The sequence below is a fragment of the Lissotriton helveticus genome, chromosome 4_1, assembly GCF_964261635.1.
Source record: "Lissotriton helveticus chromosome 4_1, aLisHel1.1, whole genome shotgun sequence".
NCBI classification, from domain to species: domain Eukaryota; kingdom Metazoa; phylum Chordata; class Amphibia; order Caudata; family Salamandridae; genus Lissotriton; species Lissotriton helveticus.
The window spans coordinates 2,030,026,108-2,030,048,626 of NC_136063.1; the positions used below are offsets into that span (position 1 = coordinate 2,030,026,108).

Here is a 22,519-nt window from a genome sequence, read left to right on the forward strand (position 1 = left end):
TTTTAAATACATTGCACTCTACCCATGGGGCTGCCCTGGGCCTACCATAGAGGTGACAAGTAGGTGCACTTGCCAGGTCGAAATGATGGTTTAAAACTGCACTCACAGACACTGCAGTGGACATGTTTGCAGGGCTACTCAGGTGGTTGGCACAATCAGTGCTGCAGGCCCATTCGTAGCATTGGATTTACAGGCCCTGGGCATTCCTGGTGCATTTTACTAGTGACTTACTAGTGAATCACATTTGCCAATCATGGATAAACCAATCACCAATAAAATGTAGATGGAGAGCGTATGCACTTTGGTACTGGTTAGCAGTGGTAATGTGCCCATACTCCTAAAGCCAACAAAAAAAAGTCAGAAAAATAGGAGAAAGAAGGCAAAATCTTTGGGGATAACCCTGCAAAAAGGGCTAGTTCCAACACCGTGGCAATCCTGTTTGTACATGACCTAGTTGCATTTAGCCTTAAAGTTTTACAAATCCATGTCACTGGATCCTCTTATATGGGTTTGATGAATTTGTCAACTTTTCATTTGGTTTGGTAATTGTATTGGGCTATTTTGTTGAATTTAAAATTGCTTGTAATGCATGACCTTAACATGCATTTCTGTAGGGAACTGACAGCAGTTTGTGCAGTAGCTAGTAGGGGATGAGTAGACTTTCTACAGGAACTGTACTTTAGGGTCTTTGGACATAATATTGTAGAAAATATATCATGTGGAGTCAAAATATCACGTCACGAATGTCAAGGGCAAAAATATTGTGACAGTAGGTGTCTACTGGTAAGCATAGTTTTACTACCTTTAACTCCACATCTATATGCCTAGATGATGATATAAATCTTCAAGGCATGTAGATGTGGAGTTAAGGATAGTAAATCTATGCTTAGCTTTTTGAGGCTTAACTTCTCGGTATTTGTGATGCAATATTCTGTCCACACAATATTTATGACACCAATATTCTCTCAGACAGCCTGCTTTAGACTAACCCGGTTGTGTTTATGTAGTTAAGAGGGCTACACCCTTTCCATATTAAAACCAGATTCCTTTCATTTTCTGTACAGTCCTGGGATGAGCTAAGTTACTCAAAGCCAGCATTTCACTTTCAGCTACTTTCTAAATTTTCCGAGTTCACTGCACCCAAATAATTGCCTGTGGGCACTTTGAACAAACAGAAACTCTATACCCCATACATGTCTAGTACCCCCTTGCTCAAGAGACCCAGGTAAATAAAGATGTGGGTCTGGTTTTGGCAGAGATATGTTCTTGCTTAAGAGAGACCGGAGGCAATTACTGTGTTTTGGGAAAAAATGCTGGAATCTGACAAAAATCACATTCTCATGTTCAGCGTAGTCTCCTGGCTAGACAGTCATGGCAAAGGAAGTCTGGCTTGTATCCCTGGATTGCCAAGGATGCTGAAAATAAGAAAATGTATAGTTTTTATTATCTTTATATAGTCAGGTATTTGATATATATCGTTAAATAAAAAGTACACCACAAACAGTCATTTGGCCACAATTTGGTGATATGCTTTAACATTACATAGTTGTGGAGACTATGGTTCCTAAAAAAACACATATATTTGTTATTGCCAGATTTCAGACATTCAGGTTAATTGTTTCTTGAGTCCTTGATGAGCATTCCTGGATATATATTCTTCCATATTCTGACATATGTGTTCAGATGAGGGCTGAATGCCCGAAACCGGTCCTAGGATGCTTTTTTCCAGTCCAGGGTTGACCAAGCCTGGCAGTTCGGGCTGAACTGTTCCCATTGAGCGCAGGGTCAAGACTGATTTGCATATGGTTGGGTCCAAACTGGAATGGCATGGTAAGCAGAAAAATGATGGAATTAGGCCCAGACCTCTGTACTGGGGTGAATGTATGACATGTTTCTGCATTCTGTCCATCAATTGCTCCTTTTGCATTTGTCACCCCTAGTGGGTCAGGTAACTAACGTACAGATATGATCCACAATGATCTCTGATTTACAGGAAACCAGAGTAGTATATGATGAAGCACGACATAGTCAAGGGTAATCATTAATATCAGTCAAAGACTCATATCACTATATTGACAGTTGTACGAAACTCCTATGCAACTAACTCCATCCTGTGCTCTCCATGCCACTGGAATCAAGCTATTGTGGTTGATGAGGGCTGAAAGTCTGAAACCGGTCCTAGGATGCTTGTTTCCTGGCCTGGCAATTCGGGCTGGACTGTTCCCAATGGGCGCAAGGTTAAGACTGCCCTTCTCTCTGAAAGGAAAGGAGAGGCCAGGAAAACAAAGTGCTCAAGGAACACCCAGAACTGGTTCAGACTGGGCTCAGAGCCCTCCTGCACAAAGGGGACAAAGACTTTTGGGGGTATAAGTACAGGACCCCTGACTACAGAAAATTAGATCATCCTGGAATCAAGAAGGAACCTCTGCCAAGGAGAAAGCTGGAAGACTGAAGAAGGAAGACTGTCCTGCTGTTGCTTTGCTGGACTGACCTGCAGTTGCTTTGCTGCCAAGAAGAGGGGAAGGACTTTGCTTTGTGCTGTGTCCCCTTGCTTGAAGGGATGTCCAAGGGCCCGAGAAGAGCTGGCTTCCTGTTAAGAAGTCCCATGAACAAAAGGACTTCACCCCCTGCTTCCCTGAACTCTGCTGAGAGAGTTATGTCCTTCCTAGAGTGCTTGGGCCAGTTGTGGTGCCTCTGGAAGTTGTACCTGTGTTGGGAAGCTGGAAACCAAGATTTTGAAGAACTTTCTGCATAGTGTATCGCATTGCTCGCTTGCGGAGCGCATCCCTGTCAGTGCGAGGAAATTCCCGCCGCCGTGAGGGTCGAGATCGTCACAGCGCCTGTTGCCGCTGCCAGAGTCATCATATCCTTCGTTTGCCGGACGCACCAGTCCGGTGCGGGAAGTCTACCATTGCTGCGAGTATCGTCTCAGAGCCTGTCGTCACTGGGTGAGATCGTTGCACCGCTTGCTTGCGGACCGCATCACGTCGCTGCGAGAATCGTCGCAGAGCCATAGCATTGAGGGGCCGCATGAGTAAAAGATTGTCGCTGAGCCGCACATCGTCACCGCACCGGAGATCGTCGCGGCCCCGAATATCGTCGCATCGTACCTTTTGCGAGCCGCTTCCACCGAAACCTGTGAACCGGAATCCATGCAAGGTATCGCATCCCTCCCCATACAGACCGGAGTCACTGCAACATGCCCGCTACATCCAGCGGAGTTGTCGCATCGCCTCCCCAGGGTCTCAGGAGTGACGCATCGCTTGCTTTTCAACGCTACAGCTTTCACTTGGAACTTTTGTCACAACTGTGGATTATTTTAACGCAACCTTAAGAACTCATTTGAAACCATATTCTTGAACTGTGTATGTTGGATTGTTTTTGTTTTGGTCTCGTGTAGTTTAGATTAAAATACCTTTATTTTTCTAAACTGTTGTGGAGTCAGTTTGTGGTGTTTCACTGTGTTACTGTGAGTGTTGGTACAAATACTTTACATATTGCCTTTGATAAGCCTAACTGCTCTTGCCAAGTTATTAAGGGGGTGAGCAGGGGTTATCTAAAGAGTGTATCCTCCTTACCCTGACTAGAAGCAAGGGTCCCTATTTGGACAGTGGTACCTACCTCTGCCAACTAGAGACCCCCAGTTCTAACAATAGGGATTAAGGTTGAAGACCTAACTAGATCAATCACAGATGTGCCTTGTACTGTTTTGTACCATTCAAAGTGATCCAACTTCCATGATCTGCCAAGTGAAAAGGCACTGTAGCTCATTGTGGCATCTTCTTCTTGTTCCCTGATCTACTGGTGAAAACCCCAGGTGGTGATGCATAGAAAGGGAGAGGTATGATGCTGTGTTATTGCACTGCTCAGTATTCTGCATATATTCTCATCATAACATAAAACATCGCTAGATACACTCGGTTATCCTGGCGATTTAGGAAATCCCTCTACTGCTCAATTGAGAATGTCCTCACAAGTTCAATTTGAACGTTAGAATCCTAGAGCAACAAAATAATGAGCTGCATAATAATGACTTTACGCAGCATGTGGTGTGCATTCTTTATGGTGTCTACATGGTACCATACAGCAAAAAAACTATATTTGAGTTTTTTTCCTTCTCTTTTCCTCTGTTCCACTAGTTATGTGACAGAAGTTAAAAAAGGTTATGCTTTAGGTTTTCATGTACCACATAAAAGTGACTAGAGATGGCTCCTGAAATATGAAACAATAACTTGTAAGTAGATTACATTTTTGCAAAAATCCCCTTTTAGAGGTACAAGTAATATAAATTCATGTATTACATAAAAAGCAAAGGGGGTTTTAGATTGTTATTTTATGTAGATGTTGCTAAGTACATTCTGCCTATTTAATACACATGGATTTTTTTTTGATTTCAGGGTTTTGGAACTTTTACTATGGGCGAGTCTCACCACTTGTGTATCACCCACATTCATCACACGGTAAACGACTGCGAGTGGTTACTGCGTCAGTGTTCACGTTGTAAGATAAGGCTGCTATAACACAGCAAGGGTGAATGACAAGTGGCTGGTTACATGTGAACACATGTGCACACGCCTGTGCACACATGTGTGGGCTGCACAGGTGAGACTATTGTTGTGCGCAGCCTGGTAACTGCACACAGGTAGCCTGGTGCAGCAAGGACTCTGCAGGGTTAGATATTGACCTGGGGTAGGCCTTGTAATATTAGTAAGTACTCATAGGTAAATTCATTATGGTTTACTATTTGTCTGCAATGACAATTTATTATACACATGGGGGAAATCTGCCTTAGAGTGCATTTCACTTTCTTTAGGCCTTGGAAGTCCCAGGAGGTATGAAACTGGGGTGGAAAGTGTGCGCCCAATTCAAATACCAAGGTCTCAAGTTCATACATGTACACTTCATGGGTCATCCAGAATTTTCATATTCCACTGACTCAGCTCAGAAACAGAGCCCAGGACTTTTTTCACCTATGCGGGCCCAGTTAATTACTCTGCTCCCCAGCAGAGACAACAAAGGCATTCCCCTACAAAAGGAGTAATTAACAGTGCTTCCCTCAGCTCCTGAGCAGGAAGTGGTGGGGAAGAAAATCTGCATTATCTGTTAATTAACTGTCACACTGTACCAGGCCTGTGATAGCCCAGGCCCACTGGACAAAGGAGGAATCCAAGCAACTGGAGCCAACACAGGAGGGTGGGTCATCTTTGAGGTTTTGGTGGTAATGGCTCTGGTAGTGATGTCACCGAGGGGCTGAGCTGAACCTCCCAGAGATATGACAAGTGACTTCTGGACAGCATCATCTTGAATTGTCCCAGTAAACTGTGCAGGAGGGTTGGGAAAGGGGTGAAGAGGTGATGTGGCACGCTAGGATTGGCCAGGGGTGCATGGCTTCTAGAACTTTGCAACCCTTTTAAAACGTCTTGCACAAGGGAAAGAGGCTGCTTTTTGCTGTGCTTTTTACTGGAACTGGATGGCGACAACATCCATGGAAGGCTGTATGACGTTACAACGCATGCTTTTACCCCGCATTCCATTGCAACACCATTTTTAACTCTAACTTGCTGTTGGGGTGCGCTGGATGTTGGAATAGGATAATATTCGAACTCCAGTCTCTCAAGCCATTTTTTGTTGCAATGGCATGCAGGGTAAAAGCCTGCGTTTTAATGAATGGGGTGTACCGGTTGTTTAACTCCATGGAAATCTAGAAGCACAAACCCCCTGATGCCCTAAAGGAATAAGGACTCTGCCAGAGTCAACCCTAGGACCAGTGGGTTTTCGTCAAGGTGCATGGAGGCTGGCTCCCTTACACCCCCCCTTTAAAAAAAGAAAAAGCACTGACTGGACAATCTTGTATTAAGGGTTATGATTGCGTACCAGCAAAGGGTGATTGCTAGCCTACACTACCTCCCCTGAGGAAATTTCGCTGCCCTGAGAGAGTCAAGTGCTTTAACCCAATTTCCTACAATAGACATATTTTGCAATGACTGGCTTTTGGAGGACGTGTTCTAACACTGATCTACACTTTATCTTGGAGTCAATGTGGGAAGCTGGGACAGCTTCTCTTCTGAGTCCAAAGAGACATAGCACTCTCACTGTGTCATTCTTCTTGGCCGCGGGGCACAGATCCAGACTCTTAATAGGCCATATGTTATGAATTAACTCAGTGAGACTTCATCTACTCAACAGAATTAACAATATTAATAACATTTATCACAAAACACCAGATGTACGACCTGCATTTGTGACTCACAATTTACAAGGCGCTATTTGGCATGTACAACACTGTTTGCGATTCCCAATGGGGTCGCAAATTGCGAGGCTCATGAATATTGATGAGCCTCTCGCAATTTGCGGGCCCATTGGGAATGACAGGCCCTTCCAGGGATGGTGATCTGCTGGGCTCAGCAGACCACCATCTCTGGGACAGCTTTTAAATAAAGCAGTTTTTTTAAAAGCAGCCCGTTTTCCGTAAAGGTAAACAGGATACCTTTTTTTTTTTTAAATGAAACGTTTTAATTTAATTTTTTAAGGGCAGGCAGAGGACCCTGAGACAACTGCCTGCCCTTAAGTAATAATATTGCGTGCATTTGCAAAGGGGAAGGGGTCCCCGGGGGATCCGTTCCCATTTGCGAATGCATTACTACCTACTTGAAGTAAGTGGTAATTTGCGAGTGTTTTGCAACCACAATTGCAGTTGCAAAACATTGGTACATAGCTTTGCGGTCGCTATTAGGAAAGGAACACCCCTTCCTAATAGCAAGTCCCAAAACAGTATTTTGCAAGTCGCAATTTATTTGCGAGTCTCAAAATACTATTTGTAGACCAGTTGGCACACGCTATAAAGCGCCGTACATCTGGCCCCTGGTTATCATCACATCTGAAACAGGGAACACTAGAAGGGTCAACAGACAAAGAATATTCCTTTCAGTTATATATTGCGCTCAAGGTAAAATGTTCCCCTGACTGGTGGCCTGCATGTGACTGCCAAACAGTTCTATCTGCACCACAGACTACATGATGCCTGCATAGAAATAATGCTGGACCTGTTTGTAAATTACACATAAATAGCATTGCGAATAAAGGCACAGCTGTAAGTCCCAACCAGTGAACTACTTATGAGCATGGGCCTTGTTAAAAAAGTTATATCTACTCTTGCACTCACAAAAGTACACAGCAAAAGTGTTTAAAGTATTTTTCTGTTGAGAAATACTTTAAAAGACATTTCTTTCCATCTGCTCTAGTTTTGTGCATAGCGTACTTCAAGGGCCGTATCAGATGGTCTACCCAGTCTCAGCACGGACTGAGCATTTATTTTTAGGCACCTGCCGTGTTTAAAGTGAATTCATTTAACCCCATATTTCTCTGAGTTATAGCAGTATTTTTGCCATCACAGCTCAGAAACTGAAAGAGGCAAAACCTTCTCACTATTTTAGAGCTATACTGTCCTGAAAATCAAGCCCTAACTTTGAGAAATATCGATTTACATGAATTGACTTTATACACTGCAAAGCATAACAGGCTCTCGAATTTGCGCTATGCCAGCCCACCTGATCAAAATGGGGCCCCGGGCTGGAACAGGAGGAAAGAACAACCGGAGTGGTGCAGCACGGAATGCAATAGGTCCAACCACTGCCATTTGCTTAGGGTAGCATTCATTCCATCATTCTTTTGTCCACAATGCCACCTCAGATTAGCCTCAGCCATATGCAAATCAGTCTTGGTCCTGCTCCAAGAGGAGCAATGGGGCTCGAACTGCCAAGCAACATCCTCCACCCTGAACGGGAACACAAGTACCCCAAACTGCCTTCAGACTGACTGGGCCTTTTTAAGTGTGTGTAGCATGGCTCCAGTGGCACAGTGAGCAAGGGATCCATGTCTGGGCAAAACCATGTCCACTTAAAGCGTTACATCAAACACACAAAAGGTCATGGGATGAATGCATATAATAGGTTCAATCACTCGGGAAAGTGTTCCTACCCATTATTCTTCTGCCAACCATGCCACCTCAGATTAGACCCAGTCATATGCAAATAAGTCTTAGTCCTACTCCAAAAGGGACAGTCAAGCCCACACTGCCAAGCCAGGTCCTCCCTGAACCAGAACACAATCTAACAAAGAGCTACTTTGACCTAATGAAGCCACTTCAGGCGAGTGTATCTTGGCTCCATTTGCACAGTGAACAAGGGACCCATGTCTAGGGATAGCCTTGGCCACTTAGGGTGTTACATCAAACCCACAAAAGGTGAAGGGAGGAATGCTTGCAGGCAAATGAAGACCAGCTCTGGTCTGATTAGGACTCTTCAGTTGGGTGTACCGGTCCCGGGTTTCTTGTGGTCCCTGCTGGAGGGGAGACTTGCCTGGCAGTTCAGGAAAGACTGTTCCCATGAGGAGCAGGGTCAGTACTGATTTGCTTAAGGCGGTCATTTCTCTGAAGTGGCATGGTGGGTGAAAAATTATGGACTGGAATGTGGCCTGAGAGATTGCCTGGGGCTGAGATTAATTTAAGTATTCCATCCTTCACCATGTTATTGTTGCAGTTACATATGACGGGTATGTCCAGATGAGAGCCCCATGTTCACTGTGCAATAGGACTCAAGCATACCTCAATGATGAGCCTTGGGTGGCCCGAAACCGATCTGGGGTTGCTTGTCGTCTCTTCTGGAGGGGGCAGTGCCTGGTAGTTTGGTTCAGGCTGTTCTTATGAGGAGCAGGGTATGTACTGATTTGCATATGGTGGGCCTTTGTCTAGTGTGGCATGGTGGGTGAAAAAAAAACAATGGACTAGAATGCGGCCCGAGTAATTGCCAGTGGCTGAGATTAATTCAAGCATTCCATCTATCACATTGTTTTTGCTGTTGTTTTTTTTTTACCCTAATACAGTCAAGGATAATTGGCCATCCTCTGCCTGCCTGGGTAGTGATAAACAGCCATAGTCGGAGCGCAATGGGATCTTCCTACCCCATGGTCCTGACATCACTGCACCTGCTGCACTAATGACAGATCTGCCTCGAGGAAGAAAGAGTAAACATGAGCAAAGCGTACTAGTGTTTGCGACCCAAGTTTGGATTTTTGTTTAGGAAAAAAAAAAGGTGTACCTACTAAACATGTTGTTAACTTGTCCCATAGTGTATAGAGCTGTTTCAGTCACAAAAAACATCTTTTAAATGAATCTCACCTTCTGCAAAACAGCCACATAGGTCAGGACCGGGCCCTTTTGTAGCAGACGTCGCTCCTTTCACAAGAGAGGCCATTATTCTGCATAAGGCTTAACTGATCTATAAGGGGTTGGGCCACATGCAAGGGAACTCCCACCTGCACTTTCTGTTGCCAAAAATGCACCAGCAGTGGACTAAATTTTTAGACCGCGTGATGGACGTCTCTACTGCTTTGGCAGTGGGGTTAGGGTCCCAGTGAGGCGCATTGAGTCGGTCTAGGGTCGGTGGGAGGACCGGCAGCGTGCATTCTTCAAGCTGCAGCTGAGGTTGCAATTGTCAGCTTGCATCATAGAACTGCATGTCCTGGCATACATGCCTGACTTGGGAAAGGAAGCCAGGGGCGTAGCTACCGTTGGTGCAGTAGGTGTAGTTATACCGGGGCCCACTGATCCCTGAAAATCACTGTATTTTATTGCCACAACTTGCATTCACCAGGGCCCAGGCATGCGAGCTGCACTGCTTAGTGAAGCAAATTATATAAACGTGCTGACCTTTGAGAAAACCACCTCATGCCATCTTTTCCACAAAATTAGGTTAATTTCTGCACGTAACAAAGTTTGCATGCCCCACCCCCATCTGATTTCAAATTGGTGGAACTGGTTTCACCTTTTGCTTCAGAAGAAATATTGTTTAAATTGTTGTTAGGCTGCTTGAGAGGAAAAGTGCAAACAACAAAGGAGTCGCTTAAAATCATTCAGTATGAAACTGTAAAAACGCTAACCTTGTCATTTCTTTCGCAGAGGAATTTCAGCTTCTGTGCTTTCTTGTGCATGAACACACCTTCTAAGTTTCCTGTTTCTCCAGAGCGCAGTTCAATGGCTTTCTCTCCCCAGCCCATGACCTGGTTAGACTGCAGATAGGCTGAAAAAACACAGGCATTCTCAGATTAGGTACAATCTTTCTGTGAGTGTAACAGACTTTAGGCTTCCGGACTACGTTTATAAGCTGTGCATATTAAGGGACTGCTGTAGAAAAAGTTCAATTGGTTCTTAAGGATGACATCACAGAAGCGACAGGAAGAACAGCTACTGTTAACGCGGGGTTTCTGGTCTCTATTTACCTTACCAGATCCCAAATCATGTCGACTGAATCGTTGGTACCTGTCATTGAGTAAAAGATAATCTACTACTAGGTTAGTCAATTAAGAACTTACACCACTCTAAAGAATCACTTACCATTGGGAAAGGTTAAAAGGTTTAATTCAAAGTCAAAAGTATCTGAAGATACAAACATCTCAGAATAAGATTCAAAAGGTATACAGGTATTAGTACAAAAAGATACTCTCTGAATATCCTTAAGCGACAAAAGGAAATTATCAAAACTACTTCAAAGAGCATGAGCGTTGCAAGAATCGCTGTGAGTTGCAACCTGAGAGTCATTTACAGAAAGGAAAAAATACAAGTTTAGTCTGTCCCTACACTAGGCTAAGTGACATCCCTACTTAACAAGATCTTTACCTAAAAAGGTGTCAGCCGTGGTGACTTCCTAAGAAGATCACGCACTTCTCTTAGTCTCTTCTGTAAATCGGTCTCTTGTGATCAGCCTATCTGCCTACCCAACCGCTTTCTTAGGCTCCCAAAATCGTCTGCTCTGCCTCCCCCCCGGGTCGCTTTCCCTAATACAAAATCACATTTCCGATAGGAACGCCCCTCGGGACGCCCCTCACGTGGTACCGATTTCAGCGGCAAAACTCCATGATGATACTCTTCGGGACCCTCGTTAAAGTTGACCTTGGTTCCCAGGCTTCTTCTCCAGTTCGCTGGTACCCCCTGAAATTCCTGAAACCTCCTCCAGGCCTGCGCCAGGCGTCGCTGAACAAAGCTCCATTCATTACAACTGATTAGGACCCCTCGCACCTGCATTCAGACCATCCTACAGTGGGCCTCAAATTCCAGACTCCACCATATCTATAGGCCATAAAACATGTGTAAAACTTTGTGCTTGGTGCCTCTCGACCTCTTCTGTAACGAGCACATTGCAGATCAAAGAAACAACATTATCTGTTCAGGCCTACTTGATTTACATGAAGCGGGTCCCTGCACTCTGAAAACATTTAACTCGATTTAAACAGTATTCTTTAACTAGCACACATTTCTATAATGCAACACATCTATAAAACATATACTTCAATACTATGCCTAATAATACATTTGCACTCTAATGACTTTAAAATCCACGTCACTAAAAGTGTAGCACCATCTTTCGTTTCCTGTGAAATGCCATGTGGCCTACACATTTTCATGGTTTGCAGAATTACATTTCGTTTTCACTTATTCATCTGACGTGTGACTCCAACATCATTTTAACATTTCTACAACCTCTACATTAGTTTTCCACTCTTATATATGCATCTATTCTAATTAAAACAAACACTCATATATTTTCACCATATAAGTTGACACTCTTGTGCAATACAATTTAAACTAACACTACGTGCTTGTAAATACGGTGTACTTATACATTTTTCAGATTTGTGCTCTCTCAGTCCCCCCTTTGATGACTTTCAGGAGTCATCACCATCAAAACACCATCTCTAAAATGTAGGACCCTTCAAAGTGAAGTCATGGCAGTACCACTTCTTTTCATTGTCTCCAATGCCTTCAGACTCTTATATTGTGTATCTTGCATCGCCGTTAATCTTTTCTCCTGTTCTCTCATAGATCTCTGCAACCTGTTTGCTCTATACCATTGATACAATCGCACCAATCCCCACAAAGTGATTACACAAATCACAATTATGATGATGGGTTTCAATATGTACCAAACGATACCCTTTCCTAGGTTGGCAAACCAACCTCCAACTTTACCCATTCCATGACCTACTTTTTCCCACACATTTACCTTTGTCAGATCCTCAATTTCGTGGTGAATTGCAGTAATGTTTCGTATGTACTTCTCTAGAGGTTTTGAATTGTCTGGAATGTAAGTGCAACATTCCTGGACCTTCAAGGCCTTACAGACTCCGCCCTCTTTGGCTAACAGAACATCTAAAGCAAGTCGGTTCTGAAGAACCATTGCTCTTATCGATTGCATCTCTCCCTCCACCAGCATTAAAGATCTAGCAGTACTGGCAGATAACCTATCTACGACTGTAGCCAATCTTCTAATTTTGATGTCATTCAGTATCAATCCCAAGATAGGGAATGCAGCACCAAATACATCCCCAATTACCTCTTCAGCACCTAGCCCTCTCTTCCCTCTTGTTGGTATTCCTCTCTTTGTCGTTTCTAAATTCTCAACATGATATATTTTGGGGAAGACAATTGCTAGATAGCATGATCCGTACCAATTATCTGGTAGCTTCACATATGCATTTCTTCCACATACAAAATATACATTTGGAATTGCTTGCATCTCTTTCAAAAAATCTTTGGAGTAGTACTCCAATTGGAAAGCATGTTCACAACTGACTTGACCTACATACAGATTCTCATAATAGGAGTAACTCCTGTGAATGCACAGTTTCCCCCGTTTCTCTTTGTCTAAAGCAATTGGACCAAAGCTACCCTTTCTTTGCTGTATCCTTTCTTCCTTGGTCCAATCTGTTTCCCATTGTCCTGAAGCCTTTAGAATCTTCTGCCTCCTGTATCTAGTATCCACCTGCCCTATAAACTTTTTCTGAATTTCTGACACTTGACAAGTCAGATTATTTCTTCGGGCATGTGAAGTATCTAACGTTTTCCATGGAATGAACCATTTCTGTAATCTGTCTTCGCTCTTGTAATAGTCCCACTTGTTCAGATGCTTGTAATTTGGGACCTCTGGCAATGTCGAGTCAAAATTCGAGAAATAATACTCGAACCCATCTCGTCCATAGAATATGCTTAACAACAAACTACATGTGATTCCATATGTCAATGGAAGATGATGGTATCTGATACCCTCATCCACCGAAGCTGGTAATTGCATACAAACGTAGCAATTCTTCGCCTCCATGACATCAATGTATTCGTAAAGCAACTTGGCATAAGCATTTGACCTAAAGTTCCCCTTTGATTCGTCAACATGTAATCTTTTGATCTCAGCATCTAACAAAGCCTTTTCTTTCTCAGTGTTTTCTCCTTTTACCTCAGCAACAGTGATAGGCTTTTGTGTTGATGCTTTCTTTGTTTCTAATCTTGTCTTTGTTTCATTTTCATGTCCCACTATATATGATACAGTAACTACTAAAACTATAAGAGAAATCACTACCCCTAAAAGTGTGCCAACTATACATTTTGCCCTGCGGTTCGGGTTGCCGGCCTCCATGTTTTCAAACAGTGTAGTTTTGGGTGTTCTTCTAGCACCAGTTTCTCCTTCTCTCCGAACAAAGTCTCTCTTTCGAGCAGCGTTTCTCTTTTGAACACCTGGAAGCTGACAGTTTACTCCGCAAACAACATTAGAGTCCTGTAGAAATAGACAACCCTAGCCCTTCTCCGTCCGCTAAAAGGAAGTCCCTACCATTTTCTTCTTCCACTCGGCGCTAGGTTATCTTGCAACAATATTTACAAAGTTCTTTTCAAAAGTCTTTTATCAATCTGAAGCTATACGTTTTCCAAGAAGTGCCACCACATCCTCATAAATGTCCATACGAAGAAGGATTCCCTCAAGTATTGGGCAGTTCGTACAACAACATGGAAATTCGACTGTCTCTAGGATTATTCTTCTTATTTCACTCAGGACAAGAGGACAAACGAAATTAAGAGTTAATGTTTTTTCAATCTTCACTCCTGGTACTATCAACTCTACATCCACCGTTACAAAGGGGTCCGTTCTGACCAAGATCACTTTCTTCACCTTCCCCGTTCTGCGCCCCTTTGAAGACATCCGCAACAAGGTATTAATCCAAGACAATGAGTGTTCCAAGAACTTCCACTACTCGTTCAAGCATTTCCAAACGAAGAAGAGTTCCCTCCAATATTGGATATTGTGTACAACAAACCGGAAAATCAACTGTCTCTAAAATCAATTTTCTGATTCCGCTCAGGAGAGGAGGATAGACGATGTTGAGTGTCAGCAATCTTTCGGCCTCCACTCCTGGTAGCAGGAACCTTAATTGCACTGTGATAATTGGTTCAATTCTGATCAGGCTCACTTCCCTGACCCTCCCGGTTCTGTGACCCACGGACATCTGCGACGAGTTAGGTCCAATCAGGAGTAGAGTATCTTCTGTTAGGTACTCGCACCCTCCTTGATCTTCTTGGACCTTCCTGGACTTGATCCTGGGTATCTTCTTCCGGATCCGAGTCTTCAGATATAGGAGCAAGCGTTTCTTCCCGAGCTGACCTTAAGCTTAGCTTCCTCCTTCTTTCCGGCCAGGTGGCTGCTCCACGCCTTGTTCTCCTATTTCTCGTCCTCACACTCGGTTCTTGATCACTCTGGTACTGATCTGTGTCTGAGTCGTATTCACTGCAGCTCTCTCCTTCAGTTGCGTCTTCGGTCTCACTGCCGTCCTGCCTTCCTTCCTCTTCAGGATCAGATGCGTTCCCAACTCCTTCCGACACCCCCACAGCTGATCTGGTCCCCTCTTGGGATTCTTCTTCCACGACTGGACTTTCGTCTGGGAGAGGAGCTGTTTCTTCTAGAGGTGCTGAAACTCTCCGAGTATGGGATGCATGGATCCAATTTGGCAGCCCTGCGCACTTCACCGCGGTATTCGTGATCAGGATTACCTGAAAGGGCCCACGCCAACGTACATCTAGGCAGTTCTTCCGGACGTGCTTCTTGACCAGCACCCAGTCCCCTGGGCACAGATCATGACACAGGTTCCTTGATGATGGAACTTCAGCCGCCTGCACCTGAAGGGACACAGAATGGATGGCGTCAGACAGTCCCTTACAGTAATCCAAGATCAGATCATCTGTAATGTTCAATAAGGCAGCAGTTGGAACAGTGGGAAGTCTCATGGCCCTCCCCATCAGAACCTCGTGTGGAGAGAGACCTGTCCTCCTGTCAGGTGTGCTACGCATGCTCATGAGTACTAAAGGAAGAGCATCTGGCCAACTCAAAGATGTGGATGAACAGACTTTAGCTAGTCGACTCTTCAGGGTGCCATTTACTTGTTCCACGATCCCTGAGGCTTCTGGTCGATAACTACAATGCAGTTTTTGATCGATCTTTAATGCAGAGCACAACATCTTCACAATTTTGCTGTTAAAATGTGTTCCTCTGTCCGATTCCAGAGAGGCAGGCACACCGAAGCGTGGTATCAACTCCCTGAGCAATAGTTTGGCTACTGTGAGTGTATCGCACCTGCGTGTAGGGTATGCTTCCACCCATCTGGAAAATATGCATACAACCACCAAAACATACCTAAGGCGGTTGATTTTTGGCATTTCAATAAAGTCCAATTGCATTCTATTGAAAGGCCCCCCAGACCTCCCAATGTGACTCAGTGTAACTGGTGTTCTTTTCCCTATGTTTAAATGTTCGCAGGTAACACATCGCTTGCATACTGATTCTGCCGCTATCCTAAATTTAGGGCAATACCAAGTCTGCCTAAACACTCTCAGCATAGCATCTCTTCCTAGGTGTACTGGACCATGTATTTGTCTTGCCATTGGATTCGCTAGTTCCTCAGGTAACACTGCCCTCCCATCTGCTGAAATCCAAAAATCCATCTCGCTTCTCACACAACCTGCTATCTCCCATGCCTTTTTCTCTGTTTCAGGTGCGTTCTCCTGCATCACTCTTAAATCCTCCCAAGTGTCTACTGTTTCCAACATCATGCTCAATTCTGTCTTCTCTTCCGCCCCTTCTATTTCTACCTTTGTGAAGGAATAGTCCTGCTCCGCACAATAGCGGGCGACTTCGTCTGCATAACGGTTACCTTGTGACACAAAATCTGTATTCTTAGTGTGAGCTACACACTTTACAATAGCAATGGCTGCTGGACCTTGTAATGCTTCCAACAACAGTCGCACAAATTCTCCATTTCGAATGGGCGAACCAGAAGAGGTCATGTAACCTCTCTGAGACCACAATTGCCCGAAATCGTGAACCACACCGAAACCATATTGGCTGCCAGTGTATATGGTGACTCTCCTTCCGCTACCTGCTATACAGGCACGAGTTAATGCAATGATTTCTGCTACCTGTGCGGAATGTACTCCTTCCAGGCAAGCGGCTTCCACAACTCCAGTAATGGTGCAAACAGCATAAGCTGCTCTCAACCGACCAGTATCATCTCTTAAACATGAGCCATCGACAAAGTAAATCTCATCAGGGTCAGACAACGGCTCATCCACAATATCTGGTCTGGGCTTCGTGCATAGTTCAGTCACATCAAGGCAATCGTGGTCTTCACATTCTTCGCCTTCTATTACAGTAGGTAGTGGCATCAATGTAGCAGGATTCAAAACAGAGCATCTTTTGAGGGTCACGTTCTCTGCAGCAAGGATAACTTGCTTGTAGCGCGTGAGCCTGCTATTAGTCAGATGCTGCGTCTTCGTCCTGGTCATTAGCAATTCTACAGAATGTGGTACATACACCACTAACTGGTGTCCCATAACAATACTCTCACACCTCTCAATGCTGACACCCGTTGCAGCAACGGATTTGAGACATCCGGGCAACGCTGCGGCTACCGGATCTAATGTAGCCGAAAAGTAGGCAACTGGTCTACGGGCATTTCCATGGGTCTGTGCCAAGACTGACAAAGCACATCCCTCTCTCTCACAGCAGTAAAGTGAAAAAGATTTCTCGTAATCGGGCATCCCCAGAGCCGGAGCACGACACAAGTCGTCTCTCAACTGCAGGAATGCCACTAGGCATTCATCGTCCCATGGTACCGGATCACTCACCTCCTTGTGCGTCAGTTTCTGTAAGGGCTTTGCTTTCAGTGAAAAGTTAACTATCCACTGTCGACAATAACCAACCATTCCTAAGAACATCCTAACTTCTCTCTGTGTCGTAGGCGCATTCATCTTCATTATCGCCTCAATCCTATCTGGAGACACCTTTCGCTTTCCCTTTTCTAACCGGTGCCCCAAATACTGTACTTCTGTCAAACAGTACTGTAACTTGCTCGGAGATACCTTATGTCCATTTCCAGCTAAATGGTTCAACAAGGCAATGGAATCTGTTTTACAAGCTTCCTCGGTCTCTGACGCAACAAGTAGGTCATCTATGTACTGAACCAGAACCGAATTCTGCGGCAGTACTAGATTTTCGAGATTCTTCTTCAACAACTGGTTGAAGATTGATGGGCTGTCTGTGAATCCTTGTGGGATTCGACACCATGTTAAGACGCGATTTTCCATTTTAAAAGCGAAAAGGTACCTGCTTTCTTCATCCAATGGGATTGAAAAGAAGGCCTGGCAAAGATCTATCACTGTGAACCATTCTGCTTGGCATGGTATCTGAAACAGTATCACTGATGGATTCGGTACCACTGGACAACATGAAACAACTATATTGTTAATTTTTCGAAGGTCCTGAACTATTCTGAATTTCCCACTAGGTTTCTGCAAACCCATAATCGGGGAGTTACAAGGACTTCCCACAATTTCTTGTAGTATTCCCTGTTGAATCATTGACTCGATCACAGGTTTTATTCCTGCAATCGTTTCCTGGGACAATTTGTATTGAGGCGTTCTGGGATACTCGGCATTTGGCTTTACCATTATTTTCACTGGTTCTACCCCCTTGATCAATCCTATTTCCTCGCCTGTGAAATCCCATACCCCCGAAGCCACAGCATCTCGTAGGTCCTGGGGAAGATCTTCTACAGTCAGAGTAGGATATAGTTCTATGCAAGATTTTGAATTGGCTACCTTGAAGGTAGCGTCATCGTCTGTAGTCTGTACCTCCACTCCTTGCGGGGTGCAGTATATTGTGCAGTTCAATTTGCATAACAAATCCCTTCCTAACAGACATACAGGACTCGAATCACATACTACAAACTGATGTTCATTCATATGGTTTCCTATTTTCACGGATACTGGTTCAGTCAAGGGACTAGTCATCCTTTTGTTTGCAACTCCTACCACTTGAATTGTTTCCCCTGACATCGGTAAATCTGGAACCACCACTGATCTCAGAGTTGATCGAGTAGCTCCAGTATCCACCAAGAACGTTGTAGGACATCCTGCCACTTCAGCCTCAACAAATGGCCCCCTTTGATCCACCTCTAGGACTGCCCCGAGGGTACAGTCCTCTTCCCTACTCACACGCTGTCCTGTCAATGGATCAATATAATAACACTTTTCTTCCTCAATAAAAAGAGGCATCTGTTTAAAGACCTTTCCCCCTGTCGCGATTTTCGGTGGCTGTGGAAACTGAGCTCTTGGAGCCGAAGTCCCCCCTTTGACCACCTTGCTTCCTGGGACTGTCGCCTTTTGAGCTGAAACCTCTTGAACTTGCTCTTCTAATTCTAGCTCTCCATTTTCAGGGTTAAAGGGACACTCGCGTCTCCAATGTCCCACCTGGTGACACTGGTGGCACTTTGTCGTCTTCTTTAAAGTGGCAAAGTCTACTCTAGGTCTCTGCCCTTCTTCATTATCCTTGTTCTGACCATTCGACTTTCGTCCCATCCCCTGTTTCTGTTGTCCGCCCTTTCCGGCTGACTGCATTTGCACCACCATCAGCTTCTCCTTTAGATTTTTCTTTTTAGAATCTATTTCGTCACTGCAGTATCTTGCATATCGCAGGATCTCATCTAGTGGTTTGTTTTGCCAACAGATTAAATGTTGTTGAATCATCAAACAAATATCTGGTCTCAGCCCCAAGACGAACTTTGACACAAACTGTCCTATGTCTTTGGGATCCATTACATCGAGTCCACTATATTGTTTGAATATTTTCAGTAATCTTTCATAAAATTCATGAACTGTCTCTTTGGGTTCCTGTCTTGTTCTGTCTATTTTTACCCAATCTATATCTTGTGGAGGCACTTTATCCTTTAGCCAGGCTATTACTCTTTCATATTTCTCCATGACACTGTCCGACGGTCCATTAGTTCTAGCATTCCTCTCAGGTTCTACATTTGGCCACTGGACACTAATCTTGCAGGTTACCCACAAATCCCCTGGAACCACGATGTCAAACAAGGTGTTCAAATCAATCCACAATACTTTGGAGATCTTTACAAACCTCTCTACCTGCTTATACCACTCAACTGGATTCTCCCTTAACTTCGGAAATGAGTTGGTAAATGCAGCTAAATCTCCTCTACTCCAGGGCACATGTACATAATTTCCGTTCGATATTTCTCGCAAAGGGAACGCCTCCATCTGCATTACCCTTCCCTCTGGAGACATCACACTTGCACTCCGTCTAACTGTACCCCTTTTGGACCATCTCTCCTCCCATTTGTCCAGATCTCTCCACACCCTTATTCCCGATATCAACTCTCTTATGTGTGTTTTTAATCCTGTAGTTCTCTTCTCGTCTAGGTCTTGGTCTGAGTACTGCAACCTATGGTTACTCTGTAATGTCTTTGTTCTGGACAAATCTACCATGTACCTGTCTGCCAGGTTAGACAGTTTCTCATGAATTGCTCTGGCCTTTCTAGTAATATCCTTTGCTATAAATAGCAGTTCATCTTGTTCGTACAACTCAATCCTTTCCAAAGGCACCGTCCCTTCTATAATCTCGTCTAGATCGGATTTTAGGCTGGAGACATCAAGCCTTTTAACCTTTATAGCTGCTTTCAGTACTTCGGCTCTCGGTGCTCCTTCAGCCTCTCTCTCATCCCAGCTCCTAGTTCTACGTCTAGGCTCTGGTGTGTTATGTGGAGTCCTCCCATGTTCCCATCTCTCTAGGTCCCATGCCTTTCCATCTTCTCGGGGTGTATGGTGAAACACTCCTTCGCGCCTCATAGCCCCGCATTCCCCATCCTGTCTAGGTTCTCGGGATGCATGGTAAGGCATTCCGTTACTCCCTCTTTCTTCTCCCTGCATCTGTGACCTCTGATCACTTGATGTATGACGTGATCTTTCACTGTTCCCTCTTTGCCAGTGTTGTACCTCTTCCCCAGGTGCGTGATGAGTGCACCTAAACCTATCTCTGTACTCTTGTGTTCTTTGGTCTCCCTCGTTTTGCACGAGGCGAGACATCTCCTCACACTCCATACTCCTACCATTCTGCTCCTGCTGTTCCCTCCCATTCCTAGGACGTGTAACTCCTCTATTCTCCTGACTTTGACCCTCTCGCCCCTGACTGCTTTCGCTAGCCCCGCAATGAGATACAGTCCCGTTACCTCGGTTTTCCCACTCAGGTTCTGTTCTTGACCTATTACTCGGAGTTACCGTGGGCCCATCCCATTCTCTCAAATCTGCTCTTAATTCTGTATAAGATTTCGGCCGTGGTCCCCTCAGGTCCATCGGTCCTCTCTGACCTCCCTGTCCTGTGTTGGGACAGTCGTATCGAATGGGGTGTTCCACGTTACCGATCCTGGCAATTGCTTCCATGCATTTGTCGTGTTATTCCTCCTTTCCATCTCAATCCTTTCTCTATCTAACCGTGCCTGCTCTTCCCCTCTCCCATGATCTGGATTGTAAATCGACACTATAGGTCCTATGGTAACAGGTACTTGAAGAGCATCCGGTAATCCAAAAGACTCAGCCTTTTCGGTGATTGGCGTCTTTTGTACCACAAACCTTCCCACTACACTCTGTATTGTGTTGTTTTGAGGTGTCTCCTCGCCTTTGATAGGTGTCCATTCCGATATAGGGAGTGGTGTAAACCCCTCTATGGCAGTCCCATCTTCCCTTGCTAGTCCTCTATCTTCAATTTCCCCAACTCTCGGAGGTGGTCTGTCTATCAACAATCTGTTTATCACATTGTCCTCCGAATCGCTCTCCTCATCCTCTTCCATGAGGTTCCTCCCACCTACCACCTCCCTCATTGGATACAACTTCTCTACCTCAATAGCCTGTACCCTCCATCTCTTTGCCTCTTCGTCCCATTTAGCAGACCCTCCAGCTTATCGCGATTTCGCGATTCACGAAAAAATCGCGAAATCGCGGGACTAGCGCGATTGCCGCGATATTTACATTTGTGGCCGCGATATTGTAAAAGTTTCTACTGGGAGACAGCAAAACACATAAATCTTCATTTACTGGCTGTGCGCGCACACACGTCATTCCGTGCTGCCGTCCAATATCTGCTTCCTCCTGGCCAAGCTGTGAAAGGCGATCAAGCAGAACAATGCGTGTACAGCTCTCACAGTCTCTTTTTTTTTCTCAGAAAGAGCCTGTTGAAAATCGGAGCCTTGATCAGCAGCAATTGAGCAAAAAAAGAACCACACGTTAGGTTCCCGGATATTTTCTTCAGGCGTCCACAGCCTCTTGTGATGTTTTGGAAGTTGCAGCAGTTTGAATTCTAAGCTGCCCTACAAAACCATCTGCCTACACAGGGTTTTGAATCATTTGGTTGTTTTACCTGCCTTGTTGTAACGGCACGTGCTGTTTTGCCAACATATCTTCCACAAAGATATTTCGAGGCATGAGCTGCTGCGCAACTGTTGTGTTAAGAGAGGTATTTTATTTTGAAAGCTTCAATGCTGTCTATTAAATTAGAATTAATGTGCACACACATACAGACAAAAATAGATCTATTTCAAAAAGAAAGAAACATTTCGGCTGCCATGTTCCCAAGCTTATCCAGGCACCGTTTGGATATAATAGAAATGCAGTGGAGACTGGGCGGATGCATGAATGAATGATGTATGGATGCAGGATGGGTGGGTGGATGGATGGGTGGGTGAATGAATGAATGATGTATGGATGCTGGGTGGGTGGATGGATGGATGGATGGGTGGATGCATGAATGAATGATGTATGGATGCAGGATGGGTGGATGGATGGGTCGATGCATGAATGATGTATGGATGGATGCATGCATGATGGGTGGATGCATGATGGGTGGATGGATGCATGAATGAATGATGTATGGATGCAGGATGGGTGGATGGATGGGTGGATGCATGAATGAATAATGTATGGATGCAGGATGGGTGGGTGGATGGGTGGATGCATGAATGATGTATGGATGGATGCATGCATGATGGGTGGATGCATGATGGATGGATGGGTGGATGCATGAATGAATGATGTATGGATGCAGGATGGGTGGGTGGATGGATGGGTGGATGCATGAATGATGTATGGATGGATGCAAGGTGGTTCGGGCTCGCTCGCTGCGGTGCAATATGCAAATTAGTTTACGCCACACCACTTTCAAATGTCACCAGCCGCCCCTGCGTGTTGGTTCTATAAAGTAACACTGGAAAATGTTTTTTCTACCAAATAGAGCAGTTTTCCGCAGTAAAGAACGCAATGCTGTCTGAAACAATAATGCCTAGAAAGTAAGGAGGGGCAACA

At 44.6% G+C, this 22,519-nt stretch overlaps 1 protein-coding gene across 2 annotated transcripts in view; it reads right to left on the reverse strand.

Annotated features, from left to right (window-relative positions):
* The window catches only part of NRK (Nik related kinase), a 1,020,485-nt gene that overhangs the window by 20,337 nt on the left and 977,629 nt on the right, over positions 1-22,519 (reverse strand). For both annotated transcript variants that reach the window (XM_078688671.1, XM_078688672.1), the window contains one exon: positions 9,937-10,076. In XM_078688671.1, coding sequence (XP_078544797.1) covers positions 9,937-10,076 — 140 coding nt within the window. The remainder of the gene's footprint in view (positions 1-9,936; positions 10,077-22,519) is intronic.